At 30.2% G+C, this 13,846-nt stretch overlaps 2 protein-coding genes across 3 annotated transcripts in view; one reads left to right on the forward strand and one right to left on the reverse strand.

Moving 5' to 3' along the window:
• Window positions 1–13,846, reverse strand: part of LOC18108011 (monooxygenase 2) — a 94,293-nt gene that overhangs the window by 51,075 nt on the left and 29,372 nt on the right. The gene's annotated exons all lie outside the window — the stretch shown is intronic.
• On the forward strand, window positions 8,405–12,981 carry LOC18108016 (WAT1-related protein At5g64700). Of its 2 annotated transcripts, none has more exons than XM_024591272.2 (7): window positions 8,405–8,742; window positions 8,874–8,936; window positions 9,149–9,265; window positions 10,376–10,628; window positions 11,253–11,411; window positions 11,940–12,091; window positions 12,638–12,781. In XM_024591272.2, the coding sequence occupies exons 1-7, from the start codon at window positions 8,570–8,572 to the stop codon at window positions 12,645–12,647; spliced, it is 927 nt and encodes a 308-aa protein (XP_024447040.1). In that variant the 5' UTR covers window positions 8,405–8,569; the 3' UTR covers window positions 12,648–12,781. The 2 variants fall into 2 exon arrangements, with proteins under 2 accessions (XP_024447040.1, XP_006370925.3); XM_006370863.3 differs by having other exon boundaries at window positions 8,421–8,742; window positions 12,609–12,981.

The raw sequence follows: 13,846 nt of genomic DNA on the forward strand, positions 1-13,846 counted from the left end.
TTGGGTTTAGGGTTTGTTGATCACATCATTTTCTAGATTTGTTTGTTTATTTATTTATTTATATTGTTTTGTAATTTGGGCCAAATGTTGAGAAATTCATCCTCCAAAGCCTAATGACGAAATCTGATGATGAATTCTTGGTTTGAATAATTTGAATTTTGACAAGTGCTACTTGATTTTTCACATGTTTATGATTTATATCTGAATTCGATGGATATCATTTGGTCAATTTTTTTTTAAATAGCTTTTTTAGACAATTTTTTTTATTAGTGTTTTGATAAAATTAAAAAAGATATTTGTGATTTCTGTTGAAATCCAAACCATATCCAATTTGAAACACACACGTTATGTTTATATATATATATATATATATATATATATATATATATATATATATATATAATGGCTTATAAATGTAAATATAAAACAAAAAAATAAAAACAGGTCACTAAAAATCTACTTTTTGATAAAAAAAAATATACTTTTTTTTTTCATTTTTCTCTAAGCTTGGGGGTATTTATAAGGTTTTATTAGGGTTTAAAAGGTTTTGAATCCATTTCTGACCTCTTGATTTTGAAAAAAGTATTATAAACCCTTGATAAGAACTTATTAAAAAAGCTTTGTGTGTGATACGAAAAATATGTTGGTTTTTGCATGAAAGTTGCTCTGTCAAGGTTGACTAGGTTCCCAGTTCATGCATTTGAAATTGCCAGTTCGATCAATCAAAACTATAAAAAACAGAGGTCGGTCAGTCAAACGACATGTCACTCACTTTCTCTTCTTTAAGTTTGAACGACACGTGGTTTAGGATTTTTTATTTAGGAATGAAAATTTTTAATTAAACCCTTATTGTTCCAATTACTTTTAATTGCATTTATAATTACCTTCAAACTTTTAATTTCATGCAATTTCATCATATCAAACTCAATTTTCAATTCCTAAGTTTAATATTGCTTTTTCATCATAAACAATTTCATGTACGTAAGCATTTTGTTTTTTTTACAAGATATGTAAGTATATTATCTTAGGCAAATATTTTTTTATAAATGTTTTTTTAGTCAAATAAATAAAAAATTTCAAAGATATTACCTTGCGCATTCATCAGTTTTTTTTTCTTCCTTAATAAAGTAGATGTGACATTTTTAGCAACATGCAAATTTTTCCATAACATCCAATGAGGTTGACTCTAAAAAAACTTCACAAGTCTTGTTCGGCTAAGCGATGATTGAATGAGGTCATACGGCTTGGAAGTTTTTTACGATTGTTTTTTTAGTTTTTAATTCTTTTCATGCAAAGCAATAAAAAATATTTCATTTTAAGTTTTTGATTTGAATTACTTTTTTAAAATAATATTAAAATTTTAATTATCAAAATAATCTCATTAGAGAGACTTATAAAATATTAATTGGATTTCGTCTAATAATTTAAATTTTTAAAATAAATTAATTTTTTTAACACCATCGATCATATAATATTTTTTTTAATTATGAAAAAATACACAAAAAATAAAGTTTCCTTTATTTATATATATATATATTACTTTTAATCCATAATCCTGAAATTAAAGCATTCCAATAACTTCTTACTCTCATTCATTTTGTTTTAAATGTTCACGATTATTTTCAAATTAATTTGTGTTTAATAAGGATTAAGGTTTTTTTTTTTTTCATATGAACTTTGTTCATTCTCTTAAATGCAAACTCTAAGATTCAAACTAAAAAATTAAGATTAAAAAAACCTCTTTAATCAACATATATACTTACCTTTTAAATTTTTTAACTTGCAATCTTAAATCAGTAACATAGATAGCTAAGTTCTCCATGCCATAGGGGCCATCTATGGAATTTAATAATAATAATTTGTAATCGATGGTAGAAATTTTTTGTATTTGTTCATATTTCAACCGACAAATTTCAACTCTCAAGTTGTGGGAGGATCAAAGTCACATGTTTTCAAGCATCTAGATGGTGATCCAGTGATAAGAATTTGAGACCAAAAGGTTTGTTTTTTTTGTGATTTCAGGTTCAAGCCTTGTGGTTGCTCATATGATGGTCACTGGAGACTTACATAGTCATTAATTTCAGGACCCGTAAAATTAGTCAAGGTATATACAAGTTGGCCCGAACATCTCCATTGAACTAAAAAAAAAAAAAGTCACATGTTTTCAATTACTTCAGAAGGCATTTCGTAATCAACAATTAAGGCATTGTAGAAAAATTAAGGGAATCATGAATGATTAAAACAGCATAGCTTTAATAAAGGACTAGGTAGGTAGGTAGGTAGGTAGCTAGTTGAAGGGATTGTCACATTTATGTTACGCATGATAGGCTGTCACTTTGTGATGGTGAAATTTACCAATGACTTCTTTTTTGGTAGACTGCCTTAATCGAAGTCTTTTCCTCTTTTCCAAGTTAAAAAACATGTCATAATTTGATGCGAGGAAGGGCTAATTCAGGATTCAGCCACAAATTTCATCTGACTTTTCTTTGTATACATCAAAATTAAAGAAAGCCCACCATTAGTTTTTTTTTTTTTAATTATTATTATTATCGTGGATGTTCGGATCAGCTTGCGTGTACCTTGACTAATCCACAAATCCTGAAATTAACGTTTGTGAAACTTGAATTGATAATCTTTAAAAAGTAAACTTAATATCTGAACAGTTAAATTATACTTCTCATTATTAAACCCATTATTATTCTTCCTATCATGCATGGCTACAACAGGAATATATGCTAGCTACACTATTGTTTCATATGTTTGACGTGCTGCAAATTTATCAGTGGATATATGCTCCATTGTAAGAGAATAAATTAAGAATTGCAGGACAATTTGATTTGTTGTTTTTGTGACTCTTTCATACAGAATTCATTCCGATACCTTGAAATTAATTAATCAATTTTCTCTTTCAAAAGAATTCTTTCAAGAAAATATATAGTACTAGCTCCATTTATCAAGAACAAAACTCATTCACTTGATATTTTATAATGACCATATATATTATGTTGACGGCGTTCAAACTAGATTTGGAACCGTAGGTACCAGTCCTTTGGACGAGAAAATGATGCCATATCTTGATTTAGCATGTGCTAAATCACGATGATACTTGCATGCATAGACATATATATAGACACAGGTCAATTTCATGGTCTCTTGACGAAGATATATCGACCAAAACGTGATTATACTGTTTTGACATTTCAAAGAAGATTCATGGCAGACCATATGCATATCGTTTTACCACTAGAGGCTCTCGCTTTAACAAGAAGATGTATTATGTGGCTAATCTTGCTTAAAGCTCGAGAGTCACGGGTGAATTAAGTCAATACAAGTCAATTTAGATTTTTTTTTAAAAAAAAAAAACTGAAACAATATCAGTTTTTTTAAGTCTTTGTTTTTCTATTAACCCAGCCTAGTCATTAACCTGAATTGGTAATTCAGTGAATTGAAACAGTTGACACCTCAAAGGAAAAGAAAAGAAAAGAAAAGAACAAAACTTTGAGGAGGTGTAGCTCAATTGATCAAGTTCTAAATTTGTTTTCTAAAGATCACTATTTCAAGTTTCATGAACCTCAAGGCTGAAGGCTTATATGGTTGTTAATTTCAGGACTCTGAGATTAGTCGAGGTACGCGCAAATTAACCCGGACATCCACGTTAATAAAAAAAAAAACAAGAAGATCGAAGGAGAAAATTAAACATGATTCTGAATGCTGCATGAACTTAAGTGGAAGAATAAAATTAATTTGCTTTGGAAAAACCTATCAGCTTATAAAAATTTCAGCCTCTTTCCTCTTCCAATGAGAAGGAAAGAAAACAGAAGTTATCTTGAAGTTGCTGAATCTCATAGTTGGTGTCATCAAGTAGATGCCACATTTATTTAATTAAATGTATATGAGCCTTCGGTGTCACCTTCTGGTTTCTTTATCTTAAATTACCCTTTGCTTTAAATTAGACAAAATCAACTATTTTACTTTCAATTAAAGTTGGTTCAAGTCCCTTTCATCCAATTATTTACTAATTAAACGGATAAGTAATTGTCGTATATTGTGATGTGACAGGGTATATTAGATCTCGAGAAATTTTAACAGTACTTCACCGGAACTATTATATATTATCAATAGTTAATTATTCTAAATATATTTTCTGATGAAGAAAGAAATGTATACAAAGATGAAAGAAAAACAAAAAAAACTTTGAATATTCATATCAAAGTTCAAGAATTTAATTTTTTTTTAATAATTTTTACTCTGGTTTTTTTTTGTCTCTCTCTTTTTTGTAATATAGAATTTCTTGTGCAATCTTAATTTTCTCATAATAAAGAATAATAGGATCGATTTTAACCTAATTTAAAGTTCATGACTTGATTTGATCTAATTATAAAGAAAAGGGATGATATATGATTTTTCACCTATATGCATATGCAGATATTTTATGGTCTCAAATTTAAGCCCTGTAATTGCTAATATGATGGTCACTGGAGGCTTTCATGGTCGTTAACTTTAGGGCATGTAAGATTAGTCGAGGTGCGCGCAAGCTGACCCGAACACCCACGTTAATCAAAAAAAAAAAAAAGAATGCACTAGTTCATCACCTCTATCATTTTAAAGTAGCTATTGGATCCTTAACGTGTTCTACCAGTTTCTAAAAAAATCAAAATAATGTTAGAAATTTGAAATTTTTCTATGAAAACTACACATTTAACTCAATTCTCAACTATCTAGAAACCAAATGCTCTCTTTTAAACCGTAAAATTCAAGGTGACAAAATTATTAAACTATATATATATATATATATATATATATATATATATATATATATATATATATATATATATATATATAGGGATATGGGTATCTAAAAATTTGCCATATTTTATGAGAATGGTTGAAATTGGATGGTTATAATCGATTAAATTAATAGAAGGATGTTTCTTGTTCTTGAAGCCTTTGAAATAGCTAGGCATCATCGAATTCTTTATTCTTTGAGTAACACTGAAAAGCTCTTTATGTAATTTTTGCTGGCCATTACATAATTAAAAATAATAATTATCATGCTTTTGAAAAAGTAAACGTATGCAAATAAATAAACGGATGTAAAATGAGAACCAGGAATGTTAACCTTTACTTTATCAATCACGTACCACAAAATATATGCATATCCATATCAAGTAAAGCGGAACCTTCACCTCAATGAAATCTTACTTATTAAATTCTAATGTATGGTCTACGCATTTTTTCATGGGCAATAATTTTCATTAAAACACTAAAAAAAGAGAGGAAAAAACAAAACAAAAACGAATCTACAGAATTTATGGATATGCAGATATACCGAACCAAGAAAAGCTACTAGAGCACTACATATACAAATAATGTAGCTTGATGTACATTATGTTAATCAATTCAAATTATACAAAGAAAAATATAAAAATAAAAAAGAATGAGGCTAGGGTTTCATATTTGATATTGCATAATCACTTTATTCTTAAGAAAAATTATGTTAACCTACATACAAAGAGATTATATATAAGTTGAAATAAAAATAATATTCTACTCTTAATAAATAAAAAAAAAAATACATTTCTTAATATTTCCCCTCAAACTCACGATGTGGCAACTACAAGCATTGATAATTTGCCAACTAGAAAACGAAAACAAGAAATAGAATGCGACTTGATAAAGAATTTTGTAATCTGCAAAGAAGAATAAACAAAAGGCAAAGTAATGGTGTCATGCTTGAGAAGATGATGAGTAAGATAAAAATTGATCTCAATGTGCTTACTCCATTAATGAAAAACCGAGTTGTGAGCAATCTTAATAGAACTCTGGTTGTCACAATACATAAGATTAGGATGAGAAAAGGGAGATTTTCATATCTGCAAGTAACTAACGTAACCAAACAATCTCTTTGGTAGCAGATGTCATAGCACGATATTCTACTTCGGTTGAAAATTGAAAAATAATAGATTATTTCTTATTCTTCTAGGAAATAAGAGAATCAATTAAAAAGATACAGAAACCAGTAATAAGTTTGCGATCTGTAGGATCATAATTAGCATGACAGTATGCACGTAGCTCCAGAGAAGAGATGGATGGAGGTAAAAGATTCTGAAAAACTATACCCCAAAGATATTACAAAATATGAAGAACAATTACCCAATGAATGGTAGCTAGTAGGAGAAGCAACAAAATGACTAACAACATTAACAACATATATAATATCTAGGCGATAAATAATGAGATATACCAAGCTCCCAACAATAGTACGGTATAAAGTAGGATCCGACAAAGATAAACCATCAGAAGAAGAATACGTTAATTGCTTTAACCTCAATGAGAGTATCTATAGTTTTATTATCAGTAAGTTTAGGCCGCTCAAGAATATCTACAACATATTTTGACTAAGAAAGAAGGTAACCTTATGTCAGAAGGAGCCACCACAAAGTTCTCTTTCTTCTCTACAAATTTCATATTTTTCCTCATCTAGCAACTGATGCCAGTCGTCGTTCTCTCCACTAGCCTTATGGCAGCCTCTTAGGTAGGCCACTAGCTGCACCACCCTAACGTCAAGTAATTTTCATTTCCCTCTCTTCTCTTCATCCATTACCTATGGTAGAGTCACTACTTGCAGAACGATAATTCTTTCTGCATATAGCGTGAATTATAATTCACGAGGTCGCTGGGCTGGGCCAGCGACCACATGGGCCTCGAGTTGAACCTGTTTCAGCCTAGCCCAAAAAGCTAGGCCAGGTCCAGCATAAAACAAGAAAAAGAAAAGAAAAAAGAGGAGCCCAGATCTGTTAAGCCTCTGGTTAGCCCAATCCGACTGGGTCCGACCCTGTTTGCCGAGTCGGGCCAAGCCCATATATTTAATAAAAATATTTTATTTTCTTTTCATACAGTCAAATCCTAAAAAATTTTCCAAGCATGTTTTCATAAAAAAACAAAAAAATTGCATCGTTTTCATGTTTTAATAAAAGCAAAAAAAAAAAAAAAATCGTAAACAATTTATGATTATTCGTTAGGTTTTAGCCAAAATGTCAAAAACCCTTTACCAAACATTTTGTTCATTTTATATTAGAGTTTAGATGTAGACTTTAATATTTAGGAATGTAAAACTATACAATAGAGTACACCCTTAGGTATTAAAGATACAAAGTGAAAAATAAATACGATACTAAAATTTTTACTTTAGAATGACTATGATTTCACCTAATAAGGTAAAGACTCTCTCACGAATGAAGATCTGTCTTAGACCTTAGAAGAAAACCAACATATAGAAACTTGACTTAGAAAAACAATCAAATAACAATGCAACTTACCTTAAGTAGGGGTGCACTGGGAGTGATGCGTCTTCCTCTTGCATAATCAATCCCTTACTCATATTCTCGCAGACCATGGGTTTCCTAGTAACCTTAATGCTAGGTGGCGACTTTTGAAACTTAATCATAATTTTATGATTAAACTCAATACTATTTCATTTCCCAACAATATACTTCTCAAAAGGCTCACATCTTAAAGTGCGCTAGCCCTGACATCGCCCTAACGACAATAACAACTACATTTTTCTAATAACTCTTTTACTTTAAAAACTTTTATAACAGTTACACCTCTTTAATTCCCTGATTTATTTTTCTCCTTAACTGTTACAAACTAACAGTTTATATATACCATGCACTTTTCTTGCACATTTTAAACCTTGTTGGGTTTTTCCTTATGATTTTTATCTTGTTGTTTATGCATCCCTTGTTTTGGAGGAAGAACATGTTGAATCACGAGGGATAACATTACATGGAGGAAATATCTTTAAGGACAATATCTGTACATGCCTCAGGTTCTGTTTGCTGTTTTTTCTTTGTTTATGTTCTTCATTATATTATTACCATCATAATGGTCCCTCAAATTTAAAACTCACTAACTCTTTCGGTATTAAAACCTAATCCTTAAATCCAATATTAATGGTGGTGGTTGCTGTTTTTTTATATATATATATGAAATAAAAAAATAGGTTTTCTATTTTTATTTCTAAAAATTTGAAAATAAAAACAAAATTTGCAAAAACTTTTGTATTTTTTTATTTTCTGTGAAAACAAAACAAAGGAGAAGTCCTTACCTCTTGGAAAAAAAAATACAAATGCAGTGTGGATTAGAATTCCATTTTGGGAACGTATATTCTCACATGATAAGAAACTAAATATGATAGTTGTATATACCACCAAAGTCCCTCTCATGGAAAAAGGGTTGCAAATGAAAAATCAATCACTGCATGAGTCGTGAATAGAGACACCATTATAAGAAAACCTTTTGGTGGTCCCTTATTATAGGAGTAAAGTAGCCTCCAATCTTGGCCACACACATCCCAATAGAAGAGGCCAGTAGTTTTCATTGGATATTCTCATCATTGCCCTTTGAATGTTGAACTTATATAAACCTTGATGATCATAACCAAACATGTAAGCTAGCTTTCACCATATATTTATTGTTTCTAGCTTTAAACATTACTGAAGTTCTAGCTACCATAATCTTAGAAAAAAAACTAGTAGTTCTCATATATACCTATCTTATTTGAGTAATGGGTGAAAAGAAGCCCTATTTGGCTGTGCTTTTAGTGCAATCAATCTATGGTGGTATGTTCATGCTATCCAAGGCTGCTTTCAATGGTGGTATGAACAACTATGTGTTTGTCTTCTATAGACAGGCAGCAGCAACTCTTTTCTTAGCCCCTTTTGCTTTCTATTTCGAATGGTATAATTCAATTCAATTCTCATGCTGTTTATCATTTTTTTTCCCTCCTGTATGAACTAATTCTTGATCTTTATTAGTTAACCATAATGTTGAAATTAAGCTGACCCTTACTTTTATCTTGAATTCTATAGGAAAAATAGACCAACCCTATCGTTCGTGACCTTCTGCAAAATTTTCTTCCTCTCTCTATTTGGGTATGTATTCAAATTCAATTTACAACTACTTTCTTCCTTCTCCAGGATACATGTATTGTCTTCATGCTATGTAGCATGAGCACGTGCATGATCTTTACTTTCTTCCGGCTAAAGAATTAAGAAAAAATATATTCATTCTGAGTGTTTATGATCAACTAATTAGTCTCTACAGAGTTCGAGAATGTTCTTTAATTTTGTGGTTTCCATTTTAGGATTAGTTTGTGCTTGGATATATTTGGTATTGGCATCGTCTATGCATCTGCAACTTTGGCTGCTGCAATTTCAAACTGCCTTCCTGTCGTCACTTTCTTCTTGGCACTTCTACTTAGGTAAGTGGCAAACTCCAATTATTAAGTACAAGCAAGTTGATGTTCAACACTAAAGTATTTGTAGTTTAGAGATATTATTGCAAAAGCAAGAAGGGTGAGGCTCTAGGTTTTGTGTCTCACCTTTGATGTTCACAGCTGTAGCGTGACACAATATTAATTTTTTTTTTCAAATACAACTACTAAAATTGAATATATTTTCACACATAGATACCTACTTAATAACATAGAATTTTTCTTGTGTTTGGAAGATTTATGATCTCCTAGTGCTTCCTCGAACAATTATTAGACTAGTCACATGCATCATTGCTTTTCATGCATCTAAAATGAGCAATGACATCATCGATCCCAATTTGATCCCAATTTGGTTCGAGTTCTTTGCTATGTTTTATTCGAATTTATCCCTACCACTAAACTTGATGGGTATAAATTCTGTAGGAATACCTTAGAACATATATTAAATAAATAATGGCTAATAATTAGTACAATATACTCATTAAACTAATGGATATTATAAGCACTTTTTCATACGAATATATACAGTGGAATCTGATTCAAATGTTTGCTGATAAATTACTGATTTGAACGATAATTAATAAAGTGATTTGATTCAAATGTTTCTTAAATTTGATTCAAAATCTTAAAGTGTTTCTTTATTTTTTTTTATGATATCAATTAATTATCAAAATTCATCTTCATTAATATGTTAATCACCAGCTATTCTCGTTAACTTTGCTTTTATCCATTTTAAATCTAGGATATTTATACTATAGTCCACCAATAAAAATAGCTTTAGTACTCATTTTCCCTCCCTTTAAAACTCAAGTAATCTCTTAAGAATCATTCATTTTCATGGCATTGACAATGAACACCTGATTAACAGGCTAACACTTAATTAATTATGGTGACCTTGGTAACGTACTGTATATAGCGTGGATGGACTAAGGAACCTTATACATTAATTAACACACACACACACACACACTATAGTTTAGAATTAACAAAAAATATAAATTACGATTTTATATATTTGTAAATTAATTGAAACGTTTTGTTTGTGATTAAAATTAAAGTTTCTTTGGATTAAACTTAACTATGAAATTTTGATTATAGAATGGAGGTGTTGAAATTGAGGTCAGTCTCAGGGATTGCGAAGATTGTTGGGATAATAGCATGTATTGCTGGTGCAATAACCCTTGCCTTATACAAGGGTCCCCACTTTAATCTTCTGTGTCTTCATCACCTCTTTGAGAGCCATAACAGCCATGGAATTGTAAGTCATGTTCCTTCTAGCCAAACCAGGATAAAGGGTTGCTTCCTCTTGTTCGTGTCCAACATCTTATGGGGCTTATGGCTCGTGTTGCAGGTAGCTCTATCTAGTCTAGCCACTTCTATGTGTCTATGATTCTATAATTGAATAAACTATATTCTAACCCTTGTAAATTCTACAATGTTCTCCTTCAGTTCTTATGATTTAACCCTTTGTTATTAAAGGGGTATTTGTTTTTGTTGTTTAACATGTTTTTTCAAAGTGTTTTTTTTAATAATTTTAATATTAAAAATAACAAAATTTTTAAAAATACTATTTTAATTAAAAAATATTTTTAAATGCCCTGCATTTATTATGAAAAGCACATGAACATGTTTTTCAAATAACTTTTCGTGTTTGGCAATGTGGTTGCGAGTGCTTTTCAAATAACTTTTCATGTCAAAATACATGCCAATGATGTTTTTTCATTTTTTAAAAATTATTTTTGACATCAGCACATCAAAACAATCCAAAACATACAAACCATATTAAATTTTAGCAAAAAAAAAAAAATTCAAATTTTTTAGAAACACGGGTTGAACCGCGTTCCCAAACGCTACCAATCCAACTTTTGAATTTCTGTTTATCTATGTTCTTGAACTTTCAGAAATTATTTTAGAATACTCTAACATGTATGAGGTTTTAGTAATGATGACCTAATTTGCTACTGTTTTGAGACAGGGACGGGTTCTGAAAGATTACCCATCAAAGCTTCTATTCATAACTCTTCAGTGCTTTCTAAGCACAATTCAATTATTTGCCATTGCCATTGGCTTTGAAAGAGATCCTCGTGAGTGGGAGCTGGGCTGGAATGTTAGACTTCTTGCTGTGGCTTACTGTGTAAGTTCTCTTTTCTATTCTTTATACTTCTTTGCCTCTCAATATTAATTTAGTTGCCAAAATGACTTTTCATATTTTCTGTAATATTATGAACCATTAATTCGTTGTTATTACGGCATAGTTATTAAATATAATTTACATATTAACTCAGGTAAATGCTTAGGTTATGAGTTAAGTAAGTTAATTTAGATTAATTTGAATTAATTTTTTTAAAATTAAAACAATAATTTTTTTTTTCAAATCAACAAATTTTAATTGAATTAATCAGGTTACTGATTAACCTAAATTTTTTATTTTATCAATTTTTTTTTATTTTTTATAAAATCTAGTCCAACCCAAATCCGTTCAAATCCCAAATCAACCCACTAGGCTGAAACACAATGATCAAGAAGTTTAAATTCTTGATTGGTGATCTCTATGTTATTGTTTAGCCATTTAGAAAAAATATTTTTGAGATCAAATATCATTATCCAAACATGTTGTAGAAAATGCCTATATATTAATTCAGATAATTTCAATTTGTGATAGGGAATTGTGGTGACTGGTGTTACATTCTACTTGCAAGCATGGATTATAGAGAAGAAAGGGCCAGTGTTTTTGGCCATGTCTACACCAGTCACTTTGGTCTTTACAATGTTCTTTTCTGCTATTCTACTATGCGAGATCATCACTTTGGGAAGGTACTTTAATTCTTTGTTCAAACCTTATACAAGTCTTTCAAGTTATACACTAATTCTCAATTGGATTTCCATATGAATTTTGTTTCTCAATCAGATACTCGATATATTGAAAATTCTCAATTGGGTACTCTCGTCTATATCTATCAATATAACATTTTCATTTAGTCTAGATTTTAAAATTTATGCATTCAAAAGAAATTTTCTTGAAGAGAACTTGATGATTTCTATTAAAAAAATTACTTTTTTTAGATGAGGAAATAAATTGAGATTTTCTAATAAATTAAGGTCCCAATTGAGGAAACAAATAGCTTGAGAATCTAATTGAGAATTGGTGTATATATAGGTGGGGGATACCTGTATTTATATGCGTGCTTACCCATATCATTAATTTTTCAAGAAAAATAATTATTTATTTTGGGCTATAAAGGTATAAAATGAGTTGGGTTACACTAATTTTATAAATTTAATGATCACTATTTCATTGTTTAATTTCTTTTGTCCACTTCTTGTGCTGTAGTGTTTTGGGTGGGCTCATGTTGGTCGCAGGTCTTTATAGTGTTTTATGGGGAAAAAGCAAAGAAGAGAAAACGAATGATGCGAAGTGTTTAAAAGCTGAAGTTGACAAAGAACGCTCAGAGATGAAACAAGTAGTGCCAGTGGAAACTAAGGGCCCATCTTTAGTTTAACATTTATGTTCTTGCTTTCCATGCTAGCACTAGTGGCTGCTGCCTTCAAGGGCATTAATTAACTTCCAAAGTAGATAGGAAGTCATTGCATGCCTTTTCCCCCATTGGACAAGCTAGAGAAAGGGGATTTTTACATGTAATATCCTTTTCTAAAAGAAGTGTGGCGATTGATCAATCTACACTTCAGTCACCATTATAGCACAAGGAGTGTGTCAAAAAAGGAATTGAAAAAAAAAAACAAACAAAGAAATAAGGAGAAAGTTGAATCCATGTTCATGAAAAAGGGAAAAAAATAGTTCCATCCCTCTTCATATTTTTCTTCACCAAGTAAATCCAACGGTTAGCAAAGGTTAAGCTGAAGAAAATGATATAGCCAAAGGTAACACAAATTAAGAGCTCCAGAGATAAAGGAAGAAAGAATTTATAACCCTCGTTGAGTTTTGTAGATTCAGATGAAGAATGATGTAACTACTTCACATATACAACTCTGCAATACTATATGAAAGGCTAGAAGTCTCGAGTCTCGCCTGCATACTATTGAATGAGAATTACTTTTCAATTTGCTCTATTATTTCAGATTTAAGTGCTAACAAGTGTTAGAAGAACATCTCATTCAAAGGTTGACTTAAATCTCATAGATGGAATCTATACTTTGTTATAAAATTCAATAATTATCTACTATATAATCAAGCTATTAAATATAATAATTTTATATTATTTTCTAATTCATTACCAAAATAAAAACTTAGCAATACTTGGTCAAAGTGATGTTCAGCCCAGATGCCAAAGCCCAATAAAAAAAACTTACATGTGCGGGGGTAACTCATTCTCAATTTTTTATGTTGTTTTTTTGTCAAGTATTTACTAGAGGCAATATTGTTATGCAACATAATCTCATTATAGTCCTTTTGGACATAATGTAAGAATAGGGATAATAATTTCATACTATCATCAAGTATTCATCATCATAAAATCTAGTTGGATTTACTTATATTTTGATTAAAAAAAAAAAAATCTAGTTGGATCAAGTTTTTCATTCGATCCACTTTAACCCACTTTAACCTTTGTT

The sequence above is a fragment of the Populus trichocarpa genome, chromosome 19 (genome assembly GCF_000002775.5).
Source record: "Populus trichocarpa isolate Nisqually-1 chromosome 19, P.trichocarpa_v4.1, whole genome shotgun sequence".
Classification (NCBI taxonomy): Eukaryota; Viridiplantae; Streptophyta; class Magnoliopsida; order Malpighiales; family Salicaceae; genus Populus; species Populus trichocarpa.